We start from the raw sequence: 16,636 nt of genomic DNA on the forward strand, positions 1-16,636 counted from the left end.
AAACTTAGAGGCTGGGGCGTAGTGCCATTAAGCCCAGATGGACTGAGACACTTTTTGTAAAATCAGGCCTCTCCAATAGTTGCAGGCTCCACGTTTCATTGCAATCCTGTTTGGGACAATGGAAAAAAATCCCAGCGTGGGATGGCTGGACTGTAGTCAAGGGGAGCAGGTGAGACTGACCAGGGAAGAGCAGCAAGATTGCAGGACTATGGAAACGAGTCAGAGAATACCACCCCACTTCTCAGAAACAAAGGCTCCCCTGTCTCCAATGTGTTTCTTTCTCACACACAGTCATGCACACATCTCTTTGGGGGCTAGCCAGACAGGCTGCTTGCTGGAAACTCTCCTGGCTAGTGACGTGGGAGAACCGGAGGGGCAGCAGACACCAAGACCCATGAATCGGACCAGAGCTGAGATCATTTCCCCAGCCTTGGGGGGGGGGATGTGGCATGTTGAGGCACAGGGTCCCCGCATGGTGGGTACATGGCCTCTTGCCCTGTGGCAGGGACTTCACTCAGTAGCAGTGTTGTGCTGACTCCCTTGGGCTGGTCGGGCTTCATGCACACCCCCTCTCGTTTTTCCCATTCCTGCACACTCCCCCCCCCTCGTTCCCGTCCTGACTGTAACGAGAAGCAGATGTGAGCAAGCAGCCCAAACCCAGCACAGGAGGGAGGGGGTGGCCAAGCAGGAACTGAGACTGCAGAAAATCCCCATTTCGAACGAGGCTGGCTGGTGGAAGGGATGTTCAGAGGGCCAAGGCCAACCCAGGGGTGAGGGAGCCAGCGGTTGGGCAGGGAGCAGGGAAGCCCAGGATAGGGAAAGCTGGGGGGGGGGAAGAGGGCGCTGGGGCTCATAGCTGCCAGGCAGGAAGTTGGGGGGAGTGAGCAAGCCAGCTCTGGGAAGTTTGCAAAGCTGTCAGTGTGTGAGGAGTGAGCGGCTGCACAGAGCCCTCTCGGCCCGTGTCGTGCCTGCAGGCTGAGTGTCAGGGAGAAGGCCAGAAAGAAAGGAGGACTCCTGCTCTGCCAGCATCACTTGGCCCTGCTGTCAAGGCCTAAGGGCCCAGGCCATGTGCAGCTGACCCGAGGACCCAGGGAGAGGATCACCAAGAACTGGGAATGGCCGGACCTGGGGCCATCGCATGGCTCTGTATTTGGTGGGGCCTCCTGGCCAGAGAGGTCTGGGGCATGAACTATCCTCCCAGGTACAATCTATACACAGGAAGCAACTTGCCTTTCACACAGCTCCAAGGGACAGCACAAGCAACCAATGGGGCCCGAGTGGCCAGCCGCCACAGGTAAGACAGCTGACTATACAGATTATGGGGGATGCAGGGCTGGAGCAAAATCAAGCTGTCTGGAATAAGGGTCCTCCAGAAAGAAATGGAAAGGCAAAAAAGAAGGAAGTCAGACTTCCACAGGCATAATGCACTTATGCGTCTGCAAAACTGGTTACTGCCTTGTGCTTCCCACCAGCCTGAGGGGAGGGCACTGGAAAAGACAGCTTTTATGTTCTATGAGGTTTAAAGGATACGGAGAAGACCCAGGAGCTGGTTGGAAGAGGATGGAGGGTTGAAAAAAGGCCCCATCAGAGAAGGGCCTTATTTGCTTAAATATTGCATATTTATATATGGCTGGCTATCCATCTCATGAGTGGCAAATCTTCATTGCATGACATTGCAGGTTTAAAAGTACCCATTGCTTATCCCTCCGTGTGGGTTTGGAAAAAAAAATAGGATTCACACCATGTCAGTTTTAAATTTTAAATCTGAATAGCGGCAAGCCATGAATAGTCTCATCAATCTATTGCTTTTTATTGTAATGGACTTTATGTTATATTATATTATATGTTTGTTATGGATGATTATACACTGGCTTGAAATCCCAAGAAAGATGCCTGACAATGAACATGGAAAAGAGGTGGTGACAATGGTGTTTCCATAGCAACACACTTCAATTCCTGTCCATGTGCTTATCTTTCCCAACAGAAGGTAGATAGAGGCTCTGGATGCAAATTAAGGGCTGAGGACTATCCCATGCCCAACATGATCCTAAACGATTGGTCTAGCTACCCACCCCATCAGCTTCCTCTTTTGTTTGAGGCAGTGGTCTTTCCCCACAAATCTGGGGTGAGCATGGAGGCTTGCAATGGAAAGTCCTGCTTGCTAGATGTATCGTAAGCTGTTAATATTTGTGAGAATAAGACTTGGGGATGGGTTGTCTTTATGAGAGAAAGGGTTGTGCATCAAGATGACCACAAAATATTTGTGGGATATTGAGGAATTGAGTTAAATGCTGAACAATCAAATAATGGAAACAAGAGACAAGGTGGGAGTGGGGTGGGAGAAGGAAGTTTGCTGCTTTATCCAGTACTTCAGATTCTTTCTTAGCTAGCGTGGGGTAGGGGGGGAGGGGGGAAGGAAAAGCAAAAACAGTTGTGGTTTGAATGGATACTGCTTTTTGAAGGGGGAATTAGATTCCAGGGTAAATTTGCAGCTAGTTTGGTAAATAGGAGCAGCATTGTACAGAGGCAGAAAGAAAGGGGCTCCAGAAAATAGTAACAAGAAATGGATCTTGGCAAGAGTTGTAGCTTAGGGGAGAAAAGCAAAGTAATACAAGACTTGTTCATTCATACAACCACCCTTCACTTCCTCCTCCCATCTTAACTACTCCATAACCTGCCCAGAATACGATAAGTTTCTGCCCAAGATTTTTCCTAGTTAGGCCTCTTCTCATGGGCTGGTTTTGGAGATATGGAGAATATTTATTTGTTGTTAGATTTATAGGCAGTCCTTCAGCCACACCTCTATTGTAGTTTATAACAACCAAGACTAAAATCATCCATTATGGAAATGTACTGAATCAGTGCACAAACATTACACAAAAATAGCAGCCAGACAGAAACAACATATTATCTCAGATCTCCAAAGGCTGTCAAAACCAATGAGTTTTGCCATCTGCTGGAAATTCCCAACAGAGTGGGGCCTTCTGGAGGCTCTCAGTGGAGGCAGAAATGTTGAGTGCCAAATAATGGGAAAAGGCTTATACTGGTCTGATTTGAACTGCCCCTATTCAAAATCTTCTCATAGTAATTATAATGCAGGAAAGGTTCTCAACACATGCTTAGAGGATCAATCTATTATCATTTCATATGAATTCCTTTCTCATGTTGACCCTGGCATGCAGGAAATGCCCTAAATTTCCTCTGTGAGGATGGGAAATATGATAAGGTGAACTGGGCAAACATTAACCAGTAGGAAAGTAACTTGTTAGTTCAGACTAATCTCTTCCAATAATGGAAAGAGGCATCCCTGCCCGGCCTTGACCTGGCTGTTTTTTAGCAGAATCTCTCTGCTAAGATCAAACTCCTCCTTCATTAAAGGCCCTTAGGCAGTGATGGCGAACCTTTTAGAGACCGAGTGCTCAAACTGCAACTCAAAACCCACTTATGCCTCGTCAGGTGCTGGGTGGGTGTGGCCCATTGGGTGGGCGTGGCTGCGGTGATAATAGCAGACTGGGTGGGATTAAAAAGTTCAATCAATCAATTCCAACTTTGCAAGATCTTTTTTGAGAAGTTGAAATTGATTGATTGATTGAACTTTTTTTTCTGTACATGGCAGAGGCCAAAAGCGAAAAGGTTTTATAAAACCCAGCGACGGCATGCGTGCCCAGAGAGAGGGCTCTGAGTGCCGCCTCTGGCACCCGTTCGCCACCACTGCCCTTAGGCCTTAAGGATCCCTCTGAGCAAAGGTGAAAAGCATTCTTGAGGCAATTCACCTGGATCCAATATGTAGTGCAACTGGGGTCTTGGTGACAAGGAAAGTAAGTAAGCAGGGAAATAGGACTCCTTCATTAAGTGCATTGCCAAGAGACAAAAGAAGAGGGAATTGCTGTGGTGCCATTTCCTCTGTTACTCAAGATTTTGAGGGGTTCACTATACTACAGGAGGAGGAGATGACACGTTTTCTCTCACTAGGGCAGTGGGATTCCACAGATCATGAGCAACTTACTTAGTCTGTTGATCGAAGAGGATATTAAAGGCATTGTTCTACTCAAACCACCTAGTCAGTACAGGATCCCTTAGAACCTCTCTGACTATCCGCCCTCTGCCAGAGAACTCATTATTTTGTGTGGCAGCCTGTTCTACTGGCTGATAGTACATATAGTTGGGAAGTTCCTCCTGACATAAAGCCTGAACTCCTTCCTTGTTATTTTAACCCATTGGTTCTGGTCCTGCCCTCTGGGGCAATGGAAAATAAATTCATTCCTTTTTCTTGTGACAGCAGTTCAGATAATTGAAGACTTCCGTCATTTCTCCCTTTAGTCTTTTGCTTTTTTCTGTCCAGATTCTTTTGCTGCTCATCATCGGGCTGAATGTCTATAAAGATTCTTAATCATCAAGGTCATGGTTCTCCCAAAGGTGCTTTTTCACAAGGCAACTGGACTTTGTTTTTCCTAGATGTTTCACTTCTCATCCAAGAAGCTTCTTTATTTCTGACTGAATGGTGGAGGGTGGAAGGAGTTATATTCCTTGCAGTCATCTGGTTGTTAGCTCTCTTTCTGAGAGTCATTGAGGCCACTTGGACTCAACTGTGCTTTCAAGGCCACCTGACTAGTTCAAATGGGTCCTTCACCATTCAGCCAGAACTGAAGAATCTTCTTGGATGAAAAGCCAAATGTCTTCAAGGAAAAACAGAAGTCTAGTTGCCTTGTGAAAAAGCACCTTTTTTCATCATAGGGCAGGATTGCAGACTTTTATGGTTCCCAGTAGCCTTCCTCTGAGCTTACTCCAATTTGTAATTATCTTTTTGAACTATAGTACCCCCCCCCTTTCCAAATGGAGTCTGTGGAAAGGAACAATTACTTCCTATGATTTGAGTTTTATACTCATTAATGTAATGCAACGGCTCCCAATCTTTTCTATACTCCGCACCCCTAGAATGCTTCTGATATATTCTCCCTTACAAAAGTTCAAAATAACAGCAACAAATTATGCATATACACCAGGGGTGTCAAACTCAATTTCATTGAGGGCCGCATCAGCATTGTGGTTGCCCTCAGGGGGCCGGGTAGATGTGGCCAGGGTGGGTGCGGCCTACTGGGTGGGTATGGATGGAGTGGGTGTGGCTTACTGCGTGGGTGTGGCCAGCTCTACATTGTTCGCGTCAAGGGTGCCTGTGGGGGCCTGGGCAGGAGTGGGACAGATCTGAGGGTCTCTGGCAGAAGGGGGTGGGACCAGGGCAAGTGCCAAGGCATGGTCCACTGGAAGAGCCTCGCTGTTCCTTTCAGGCCATGCAGCGGGGGGAGGGCTTATGGAGCTAAGACTGAATGCGTTTCAGCATAGATGGCCACCACAAAATTGTACATTGGCTCCCAGTTGGCCTGGGCCAGGGCCAAGGCAGTGGGGGCCGTTCCCTCACTGTTTCCAGGATGGCTTCGCGGGCCACATGAAACCACTTTGTGGGCCGCATCCGGCTCCTGGGCCTTGTGTTTGACATGTCTGATATACACTATAATTTTGAAAACCCAAGATTTCACACCCGCTGGAATATTGTCTTGCACCCCCGATTGGGAACCCCTGATGTAATGCAAGATAGCATGTGCCTTTTTAGCAGCTGCATCACATTGCTGGCTCAGCGTGGTCAACAGCAACAGACTCTTTTCAGATGTTCTATTGAAGAGCCAAGTCTCCCCCCTCTTGTGTTGTCTTTGTATAGCCATGCCCCACTTCTGTAGCACAGCACGAAGCTTCTCCACTCAGTACCTTTTTTGGTCTTTATCAACAATAACAACAATGAAGAAGAGTTTCTTAGTTTAGATTAACATCGAAGTGTGCCTAGGCACATCTGCCTCTGGCTTTTACTTGAATCCCATGCTTTGTTTGGGGATTTAATTTATTTAAAACAAGCATTAAAATTTAAGGCCTCTCTCAAATCCTCATCCTCTCTAGAAGTTGAATCTTGCGCCAAATATGTCAGAGCAATGTTGCTCTTTATCTTTAGCAATGTGGAGTAGGCAGAAGTTAGAAACATGCTGCTCAGAGAATCTTGCTGAAAATGAAGCCGTTTAAGTCCTGGCCTCAGCCCTGAATTAGAGCATCTCTGTCTGGCATGTGGGAATATGGAAGTGGGGTAAGATTTTGGGCTTTGCTACTATTTGCTGTACATGGGCCGGAATAGAACAAAATAATTCAGTTGTGGATCAACCCAACCCTCCTTTCTTGCACCATTGCAGGAACTGGTGTGCTTATGTGGTATCACGGAGTGTGAGCTGTGTGGTGGAAGATGGAGTCGACACGTATGTGAAACCAGATTATCAGCCATGTGTTTGGGGACAACTCCAGTGTCCTCGTGTTGTCACGTGAGTGAGGGGCGAGCAGGGAAAAGGGAACACCTGTGTAAGTCACTGTAGATCCCTTACTATTCCGAGTCATTGCAGAGCATGTAGAATTGGGTTTGGACTGAAAACAGCAGCAGGGCAATGGAAAGCATTTGTCCCCTTCTCATTCGCAGTGATCCCAGCCTCACTGGCAAGCTGGCCTGCTACCTGGGTAGAGTAAGAGGTCATGACTTCTCTGGGCAAATGGGGAAGAGAGGCTGGATGCCTGTGGCTGTTGCCTGGCGTGTGCCCAGTCCATCAGGGAAATGCACTGATCCCAGCGCCAATAAAAGTTAATGGGCCATGCACATGGAAGTGAACTGCTGCCTCCTAGTGGTGATCTTTTGGATTGCAAACAAATTAAAAACTTCTTTAAGTCAGATTTGACTTTTGGTGACTATTTGACTGTATGTATTTGACTATATGCAAATACATCCATGTACTGTAATTTTAGCAACAACACAGAAGTGGATTGCCATTATCATCTTCTGGGATTTTTTTTTTTTTTTACTTCCCCGTGCAGACTACATCTTAAGGATTTCTGGTGGTCTCCTACTTAAGCATTAACCAGGTTTGACTCTGTTTAGTTTTTTTAGGTCAGTCATTGTCAAGCTTATCAGTCCAGAAGAGAGACCAATGCTTGTTCAAAGTAGATGAGCTTTTATCTTTTTCTGAGGAATACATGCAGGGAGCTCTGACTATCCATAGGTGAAAAGAACGCTATAGAGAATCACCTCACCCTAAGAAGAAAAATATCTAATGCTAGCAGTTTGCTTCCCAGCTGCCTGCTAAGAATGTTATTACTTCTCCAAGCAAATAGTTAACCCACAAAATGACCCCTGCCCCATTTCTTACTCCAAGCACAAATCCTCTTGGCTCTTCCTTCCACCTGACAGATATCGAAGTTTTGTGCGCCCACGCTATAAGGTGGCCTATAAGATGGTCTCAGACTTGGAGTGGCGCTGCTGCCCTGGCTATTCAGGCAATGACTGTGCCGAAAGCGGGACGCTACTTGCTACCAGCCGACCACGACCCCAGCCTGGTCAACCCAACCTATCCGGCTTTGGCAACCCACTCAGTGGTGGAGAAGGTAAATTCAAAAGGCGTAAATAAAGTTTCCAGTTTGCTGTAATGGTATAATTGCTATCTTTTAAAAAAATCTACATGTGGTTTTCCTAGCCCAGTGATGGCGAACCTTTTAAAGACCGAGTGCCCAAACTGCAACCCCAAACCCACTTATGCATCGTTGGGTGCCGGGTGGGTGTGGCCCATTGGATGGGTATGGCCAATTGGGTGGGTGTGGCCCATTGGACGGATATGGCCAATTGGGTGGGTGTGGCCCATTGGGTGGGCGTAGCTGTGGTGGTAACGGCAGACTGGGTGGGACTAAAACGTTCAATCAATCAATTCCAACTTTGCAAGATCTTTTTTTTCCCACGAGAAGTTGAAATTGACTCATTGATTGAACCTTTTTTTTTTTTGCACACGGCGGCGGAGGCCTAAAGCGAAAAGGTTTTATAAAACCAGCTGAAGACCTAGGACTGGGGCGACAGCGCGCGTGCCCACAGAGAGGGCTCTGAGTGCCGCCTCTGGCACTCGTGCCACAGGTTTGCCACCATTGTCCTAGCATAAAAGAAAAGCTCTAAATGAGGAACCCAGTGAGGTAAAGCATAACTATGTATGGGATCAGCATATGCAAATGTATATATAGAGCATAAATCATAGCATTTGCTAGCTTCTTAAGAGATTGACTCTTTAAAGGTTGCCTTTTTAAAGACTGACGATTGCTCTGGGTTTATAACTTGGCAATATTGCAACACATCTTCAATATTCTCACCTGGTTGGCTCCCAGCACCGACAACTCATCACTCTGGTTTCTCCTGCCACAAACATCTTCTCAGACTAAATGTACATTAGAATAAATCTAATTCCTAGCATTGGGTATTTTCCCATGCTTCTTACTCCCATGCTGCTGCTTCTAGGGGAATTTGCATGAAATTGTCAGAGGAGATGAAGAACAGTGGAGCTCTTCGATCTTTAATGGGTGAAAATATGGCATTTTAGCAGGGCTTCTTTTCTCACCCCTGTGACAAGCTGCACCTGTCAAATCTCCTTCAAAATGACTACAATCTACCCAGTATCTTTGCAGCTGCTCATTGTTGAAGGAGGCTGATGGAAAGATAAGTGCCAGATGTGGAGAGATTCAGGTTCTCACAAGATTATTTTAAAAAGGCTTAAGGATATGATTTTAAAGAGGATTCAATAAATGCATGGAAAGATGTCCTTAAGTTTTCCTTATTCAAATGCAGTGCATTTTGGAAGACCAGATGTTGGAGGCAAGTTATAGAGGAAGCTATCATCAACTTCTTAGAAATACTAGCCATTTGCTATTGGAAGAAAGAGTGCTGAATGAGAGGGAGCTTTCGGCATAATCCAGCAAGTTTGTATCCTGTAGTTGCCTACTACTTGACCATAAGGCTGAAAAAAAGCTATTAATCTTTACTTTTCTTCAGATTAAGTTCCAGGAAGGAACTTTTTTTTTCATTAGGGTAGAAAAACTTAGTTATTCTAGAATAATTTAAAGTTACATTTTATCCTGGCTAGTTAGTAAACTGTATTGTCCTCATTGGTGATTTTGATAAAAACATCCTGGTTGATGAATAGCCAATGACATGTATTTCTCACGTATGCTGCCCAGAGTTGCATAATCATCAGATGGGTAGCGTATAAATGCAATAATAGAATCATACTAAAATACCCTTATGGTTACTGATAATTATACTTGTTTGTTATAGTTCTCCATAATTGGGGAGGGGGGACAATAATATCAATACCTCATGGTTCTGTGCCACTCTACTTGGAAAAGGTTTTACACTATACAAAGGACTGGTGTAACATGATTTAAATCACAGGCTGCAGATGATTAAAGATAATCAACAAGCATTGAGATGGCAATGAAAACTGCACATAAGGAAAAGGCTTATGTGATTTGTGCAAGAATATTCCCAGAATCAACAGCCCATTTTAAGCTTTTCTTAATGCAGTTTTGGTTTCAGGAAAATGATCTAAGCATTTACTTGATTCTCAGGCCCTTCTGGCGAAATTTCCTTGGTGCTCTCTGAGCTTGGCTGTTTGTTTGCAGCTGATTCATTATTCAACTAGGTAATATCAGTGCAATGTTATGTGGGTTTGCTCCCTGTTTAGCACACACACACAAGCAAAAAGTCAAGCTGAGAAAGCACCAAGGATTCCACTGCTCAACCCCAAACTACATACAGTATATTTTTTTCTATTGGTTTTTCCCAGTGTAGGGCATCCCAAATAGAAGAGTTGGATTAAACTTCTACCGTGTCTTGATCATTGGTGTTATACATGCTGCCCTCCAAACAAGAAGAGAGGAGCAGGTTAAGGGAGGTTATCTTAGAGTTAAGCAAGCCTCTCAGATTTAAGCTGCCCACTATTTTGTCAAGTTGATAAATTCAGACCAAAGTGCCCTGATGCCTTTTTCAATCTCTCCCATTAGGACACAGGGACTCAGCGAAAGTCCAACAGCTGGAAGAAAAAGTGCAGAGCCTGACCAAGCAACTGCAAGACTTGCAGTCCACCATGCAGGCCAATAACGCCAAGCTGACCGAAGATGTGCGCCGGGCAATGGAGACCTCCCTGAACGGCAAGCAGCCAGCAGACGCCGCCGCACACCCGGAGATGAAGGAAACCCTCAATGAGATCCAGCGCCACTTGCAGCGCCTCGACAACCGCATCACCAGCCACGAGAACGGGCGAGGCACGGGCGGCAGCGGGTCAGACGTCCGGGGCGAGGTCATCCGGGAGGTGGAGCGGCGCTTGCAGGACTCCTGCGCCTCCTGCCAGACGGGCGTGGAGGGGCTGAAGCGGCAGCAAGCCGACGACCACGACCGAATGCGAGCTCTGGAGAAGTTGCTTTCCTCCCAGGACCAGCGGAACCGCGAAGCCGTGAGCGCCATCCAGCAGCACGTCAGCCGCCTGGCCGAGCAGCTGCCCAAGGCGTGCTGCCCTCAGAGGGAGAGTCGGGTGGGCGAGCTGGAGCGCCGCCTGGAAACCGTGTCCGATTCGGTAGCCGCGCTTAACGAGCACGTGGGAGGCCGGCCGCAGCCACAGGCGCCCTGGAGCGTGGACAGCCGAATGACCGAAATGGAGAGCCGCGTCAACACCACGCAGCGCAGCCTGGAGGAGCACTTGGTGGACTTGCAGGTCATGCTGCAGGGAGCGGACGATCGGCTCGGCCGGGCTGAGAGGCAGCTCGACTTCCTCTTCTCCCGTCTGAACGATTTCCAGAGCCACGTGGGCCGCGCTCTGGCCAATCTGTCGCGGGACATCGGCGGGCTGAAGGACAGTAGCCTGCAGCAGCAGGGGGCGCTGGAGCGGGTCCGCGTCTCGGTTCACGCCTGCACCCAGATCTGCACCGAACCGGGCAACCAGGACTCGCAGATCAGCAGTATCTTAAGCGACCTGGAACGGCGCGTGCTGGACAACGAGGGGCAACTGCGCTTGCTGGGCTCCAACCTCCACCAGCTCGACGTGTCGGGGAAATTGCGAAACTTGCAAGGCTTGGTGGGAGCAAATAGCGAAGCCCTTAGCAAGCTGGCCGGAGAAATTGGCGAGCTTGAGAACCAGATGGTGATTTCCATGAGTGCAGGGCCGCCAGATTTAATACGTTATTCCAATCGCACCAATAAGCGCCTGGATAAATTGGAGCAAGAGGTCGAAAGGTTGGAACACCATCCCTGCAGTCAGAGCTGCTCCCAGCTATGGGGAGAAATGAGACAGCTCAGGGAACAAGTGGAAACCTGCCAAACAGCCTGCCAACCAATGGGAAAAAAGCCAGCACTGGGTACAGAGCAAGGGGAGACCTCCAAACCTTTGGATGGCTTCAGCGTGACTGGCGGCAGCTCTAGCATCCACCTTCAGTCTTTGCAGGGAGAGCTCTCCGAGGTGATCTTGGGCTTCAGCTCACTCAATGAGACACTGGCTGGGCTGCAGGCCACGGTGGAAAAGCATGAAACCGACATCCATGAGCTGGGCACTACCAAGGATCGCATCATCACAGAGATCAACCGCGTACAGCAGGACGTGACGGAGCATGTGGGCGAGAGTGACGTGCGCTTCCAGGACCTGGGTCATGAGATCCATCGGTTTAGCGGTACTCTTCAAGTGGAGGCATCAGACTGTCGGAGGGCCTCTGGAGGTCTGGCAGAGCGACTGACTAAGCTGGAAGGCACTTGTGAACGACTGGACCATGTCTCAGGGAGCTTGCGCAAGATTAAGGAAGGGCTGGACAAGCACATATCGGCTTTGTGGGGCTGCATTCATGAAGTGAATGGGACTCTGCGCAGCCACGGAACCTTGTTAGAGAAGATCCACGGCAGCCAGTTGGGCACCATCCACCGCCACCTCAGTACTCTTAATGGCTCCCTTCATACTCTGAAGGGTCAGCTGCATGACCTCACCCTGCAGGACTTCACAGGTACTTTTATCAGCTCTGATGGGGAAAGATGGATTAGAAGCAGTAGGACTCAAGGTTGGCATAGTACAGGTAGTCCTCGACTTACGACCACAATTGAGTCCAACATTTCTTTTGTTAATTGAGACATTTGTTGTGAGTTTTGCCCCATTTTGCAACTTTTCTTGCCACAGTTGTTAAGTGAATCACTGCAGCTGTTACGTTAGTTACACAGCTGTTAAGTACATCTGGTTTCCCCATTGATTTTGCTTGTCAGAAGATCGCAAAAAGGGACCACATGATCCCGGAGACACTGCAAATGTCATAAATATGAGTCAGTTGCCAAGCCTCCGAATTTTGATCATGTGACTATGGGGACACTGGAATGGCCGTAAATGTGAAAACCGGTTATAAGTCACTTTTTTCAGTGTTGTTGTAACTTTGAACGGTCACTAAATGAACTGTTGTAAGTCAAGGAGTACCTGTATATCCTAGCCATCTTCCCCTTTCTTATGAGGTGCTATCTGGAATGACTGTCCTTTGTTCTAAATTTCAGGCCCTCCAGGTCTTCCAGGTCCCATGGGAAAACAGGGCCCCCCAGGCCCGATGGGAGCTCCTGGCAAGGATGGAAAGACTGGCATGGAGGGACCTCCAGGTGAGAAACCAGCCAAGTTCAATTACAGTTTGTGTTCTAGCCTGCGCCTTTAATATACAATGCTCCCAAGAAGATCAGCTTTACTGCTTAGCAAATGCTGTATCTCTTCAAACTCTCTGATTCCCTTTCATTCCATAGTCATCCTTGCCAAATATGTTAGTGATAAAGAGTTTCAGGAGCTTCCTCAATTAATGATTTTCAGACAGAAGAAAAACAGCTGCAACAGGTCTAGTTCTTGGATTAAACAGATGTTCTTACAAGGAAATTGAGATTGGAGATTTTTTTGTAGTGGATAATAAGGCTTAAAAAAACCAAGGAAGGTCTAGATTAGGATGATAATGGGAAGAATTGTACCAGAGTACTCTTGTTGGCATGCAGTATGCAAAAGTAGCAGTTGCCAAACCTTCAACTATGAACTTAACTAGACCTCACTAAATGCAATATTGGCACATCAAGACCATGTTTTCTCCTTATTTGATCTGCAGTGTTAACTATCAACACTGTAGGAAGTACAATCCAATAAGGGCAAGACACTATAGCTTATCCCACCTCATGGGCATACTTGTATTCATGTGATTCCTTTTCTTTGTTTTGCAGGTTTCCCTGGAAAACAAGGTAACAAAGATCAGATAATGAGATGTAGAAGAGAAGTAATTTCTATTCTATTCTTGGAGGAAACTGAAGGCTTAAACATAGGAAATTGGAACTGCTAAGTCCTGTGTTCTATCTAGTTTAGAACTGGTAGCAATAGTGCTTTGAAATCTCTAGCAGAAAAGGAGTTTAGTGCTAAACCTGGCTGATACCGGGATAGCTTACATGCTTTACTACTGCACTATGATAAATGGAAGTCTCCTTTTCAGCCAGTTTCTTTCGTCTCCCCTGTTTCTGTAATGTTATGGGGTGTGGGGATGGGGTAATGAAGGAGAGCGAGGAGAATATTTACAGGCTGTTGCTTGAATTATGGAAGCTAGGAGAGATCACAGTTTTGATTGCCGTGTTTCATGTAAATGGACCAATGTGATTAAATTGAAAAGCTGGTAGATTAGGATAGTGTAGGCAGAGAAGGAAAGCAAGTAGTAGAAGGTGATTCTTTCTCCTCCCAATTCTCTTGTAGGACCACCAGGTCCACCTGGAAGAGTGCTCAAAGTCTCCTTCTCAGCGGCTCTGACAACCTGGCATTTCAGTACTGGAACCATCATCTTTGACAAGGAGCTGGTGAACGATGGCAATTTCTATAACCCAAATACAGGTCAGTGAATATAAGATGCAAAGAATGTATGGAATGGGATGGTTGTTATATTAGCATGAAGGAGCCTGCAGCTGGGTCAGACCACTTGTTTAGCATCCTATTTCCCATGGAAGGGTAATAGCCAACCAGACATTTTAGGATGAACCAGAATGCTGCAATCTTTTTTCACTAAGGTGCCCTAGCCACTAAAATTCAGCATGCCCTCTCCACTACTGAAGTTGCATATTGCCATTTTGACCATGAGCCACTGATTACAATGGTTTCCCATGGGATTTTCTTCTTCAAGCTCTTTTTAGTGTCAGATCAGCCCCTAGCCACCTCTGAAATTAAGACTTTGTCTCCAACTCCTAATGTGTACTCTGTAAGCTAGGATTAAAGGCAAAATTTCTTTCTTTGCCCAATGATTCTTCTGTCCTTTTCTCCCTTCAGGAATTTTCACAGCTCCTGTTTCTGGCCGCTATCTGGTCAGCGCAATTTTGACTGGGCACAGAGGTGAGAAGGTTGAGGCGGTGCTCTCCCTTTCCAACAAGGCCATTGCCCGCAGCGACTCAGCTGGATATCAGCCTGAAGGACTGGAGAACAAACCGGTGGCTGAAAGCCAACCAAGTGCTGGTGCTTTGGCAGTCTTCACTCTCATTGTCCCAATGGAGTCTGATGAGACCCTTTGTGTGGACCTCGTGTCTGGCCAGCTAGCCCACTCTCCAGATGAGCCACTGACAGTTTTCAGTGCTGCCTTGCTTTATGAGGAAGATTTGGGGGTCCATATAGTTCCTCAATGGGGGTAGGGAGCAGCCCAAAGCAGCCCACAGCCCAGCAGGGAAAGGGATCCCAAGGAACCCCAACTTGCACCCTAATAACACCTCTGTTCTTCCTTTCTGGGCTGGTATCACCGAGCGATGGTAGAGATATAGTGATTAAGGTGTTGGATTCGGACTAGGGAAAAGCAGGGTCAAGTCTTCTCTTAGCCATGGAAGTTCACGGAGTGACTTTGGGCCATTTACTCTCTTTTAGGCCAGCCTACCTCACAGGGTTGCTGTTGTGGGGATAAAACAACAGGCATTCCCATGGAAACTGCCTTGAACCTTGGTGGAAAGGCAAGGTATAAATCTAATAAACCAATACATTGGCAGCTTTTGCCACCCCAGATTCCTGAGAACTTAAGTTGTTTCAAGCAAACTTTTTGCTGGCACTTCCTATTTCCCTCCTGCCCGCCCTAAGGCATGAACCATGGAGAGTTTCCGCCTTTCAAAGGCCCTGCAGGCTATGCTATAGGTGTATTAGTACTCCCTGCATTGTCTAGAAGAAAAAGGCAGAAAGTGCAGCTGCCTAGACCAAGAGAACATGTTGTCAATGACAGTGATGGCAAACCTATGACATGCATGTCAAAGCTGACACACCACAACATTTTGAGTAACTCTCCAGAGTTTATGCCAACGTTCAACAACTATTCTCAAAAGCACACCCCATTCTCCTGCAATTTTCAGAGGCTGTGGAGGCCAGGCAAGAATGAGGTGTGCTTTGGTACAGCTGCTGGGTCCTCCAGAAGTCAGGCAAGAGGGTCATGCTCTTACATAGCCTCCTAAGCCTCTGAAAATCATGCAAGAACAGATCGTGCTTTTGTGTGGTTTCTAGAGGCTGTGAAAGCCATGGAAGAGCATTCTCCAAAGCCTTATTTGACCTGAAGCAAAATCAGGTGGGCTGCAAGAACCAGTTAACAGAAGGAGAACATCCCCTAAAGGTAAGTGGCACATAGCAGATGCTGGGGAATGTTGGGCCATGGGGGCAATTCTGCCATAGCCTGAAGCTTTTGTGCCTTTATTAGCGGCAGTGGTGGTGCTAGGGATGAAGTTGAGGCCTGGGCTAATGTTCAGGGTGGCTTAGATGCGGTAGATAGAGAATTATTTCTCTTTTGTTTGGGGTGTGTGTTTGTGTGTGTGTGTGTGTGTGTGTGTGTGTGTGTGTGAGAGAGAGAGAGAGAGAGAGAGAGAGAGAGAGGTCAGCAGAGTTAAGTGTTTTCTGAAGTTTTGACATGTCGAGCCAAAAAGTTCGCCATCATTGGTTTAGGAATTAGCCCTTCCTTACTTGCTGTGGAATGGAGGGAAGAATCCTTTTTGTTATTTATCTGTGTCTGTCATTTCCTGGAAAAAATGCCCACTGCTCTTTTTTGCATCGCCAACTGACTCCCTGCTTTGCCCACATTTTCTCACAACCCGCATTGTCTCATCTAATCATGTCTGCTGCCAAGCTGCCAAAAACCAGGCCAATTTGCTATAGATTTAAGAGTCCTGGATTTCTAAGCCACAAAGCCACTAATTCCTACAATAAGCGAGGAAGAAAAGATATCTTTTGCAATCTTTTTGGCAGAGTTGTAAGCAGAGGAAGGTGGTGATGAATGGAAAGTAATTCCACCTCTCTCTGTTTCGTCCCTTATGTATATGCTGTATAATGGCTAAATTCAGCTAATGATATAATTATTGAATAAATTTTTTTTTTTAAAAAAAAGGATGCACCTTTCTTTTCATTTGTGTGGTGTGTGGCAAGTTCAATCATGTAAGAAAAGGGGAGGAAGATTACTGTTCTTTCTTCCCCTGTACTGGCATCTCCAGATAGCCTGGAGGGAGGTGTTAAGAGGGTGCTGAGTTTATAAAGTCTTTGCACTGCAGAAAGCAACATGATCTACCTCTGAATCCCCAAAGCCTTATCTGACTGTGCCCAAGGGAATGTGAGCAGTCTGGCAAGATTCTTGTAACACAGGGGACTAACACTAAAGCTGCTGCTTTGAAACTATTCACGAGTGGTTCTGGTTGCTTGCATTGACATCCCCTGATGCAACTGTCTCAGACAAGTAACCGACCAAATTAAGAAATACTTGACCTCCT

At 46.8% G+C, this 16,636-nt stretch overlaps 1 protein-coding gene across 1 annotated transcript; it reads left to right on the forward strand.

Annotated features, from left to right (window-relative positions):
* Positions 1 to 777: 777 nt before the first annotated feature.
* Positions 778 to 16,260, forward strand: EMILIN1 (elastin microfibril interfacer 1). The gene is made up of 8 exons (XM_039346088.1): positions 778 to 1,294; positions 6,231 to 6,356; positions 7,271 to 7,464; positions 9,898 to 11,877; positions 12,410 to 12,508; positions 13,106 to 13,123; positions 13,623 to 13,757; positions 14,187 to 16,260. The coding sequence occupies exons 1-8, from the start codon at positions 1,116 to 1,118 to the stop codon at positions 14,540 to 14,542; spliced, it is 3,087 nt and encodes a 1,028-aa protein (XP_039202022.1). The 5' UTR covers positions 778 to 1,115; the 3' UTR covers positions 14,543 to 16,260.
* The last annotated feature ends 376 nt before the right edge of the window (positions 16,261 to 16,636 follow it).

This window comes from Crotalus tigris, unplaced genomic scaffold, assembly GCF_016545835.1.
Source record: "Crotalus tigris isolate CLP2741 ecotype Arizona unplaced genomic scaffold, ASM1654583v1 scf7180000017987.690289119674:8195010, whole genome shotgun sequence".
NCBI classification, from domain to species: domain Eukaryota; kingdom Metazoa; phylum Chordata; class Lepidosauria; order Squamata; family Viperidae; genus Crotalus; species Crotalus tigris.

What these genes read in the sequence shown, in the direction of transcription:
- EMILIN1 (XM_039346088.1), top strand. Translation starts at nt 1,116, where the DNA reads ATGGCCGGACCTGGGGCCATCGCATGGCTCTGTATTTGGTGGGGCCTC. An exon ending in CCCACTCAGTGGTGGAGAAG is followed by an intron (nt 7,465 to 9,897) that starts GTAAATTCAAAA and finishes CTCTCCCATTAG; the next exon opens with GACACAGGGACTCAGCGAAA. An exon ending in CACCCTGCAGGACTTCACAG is followed by an intron (nt 11,878 to 12,409) that starts GTACTTTTATCA and finishes TCTAAATTTCAG; the next exon opens with GCCCTCCAGGTCTTCCAGGT.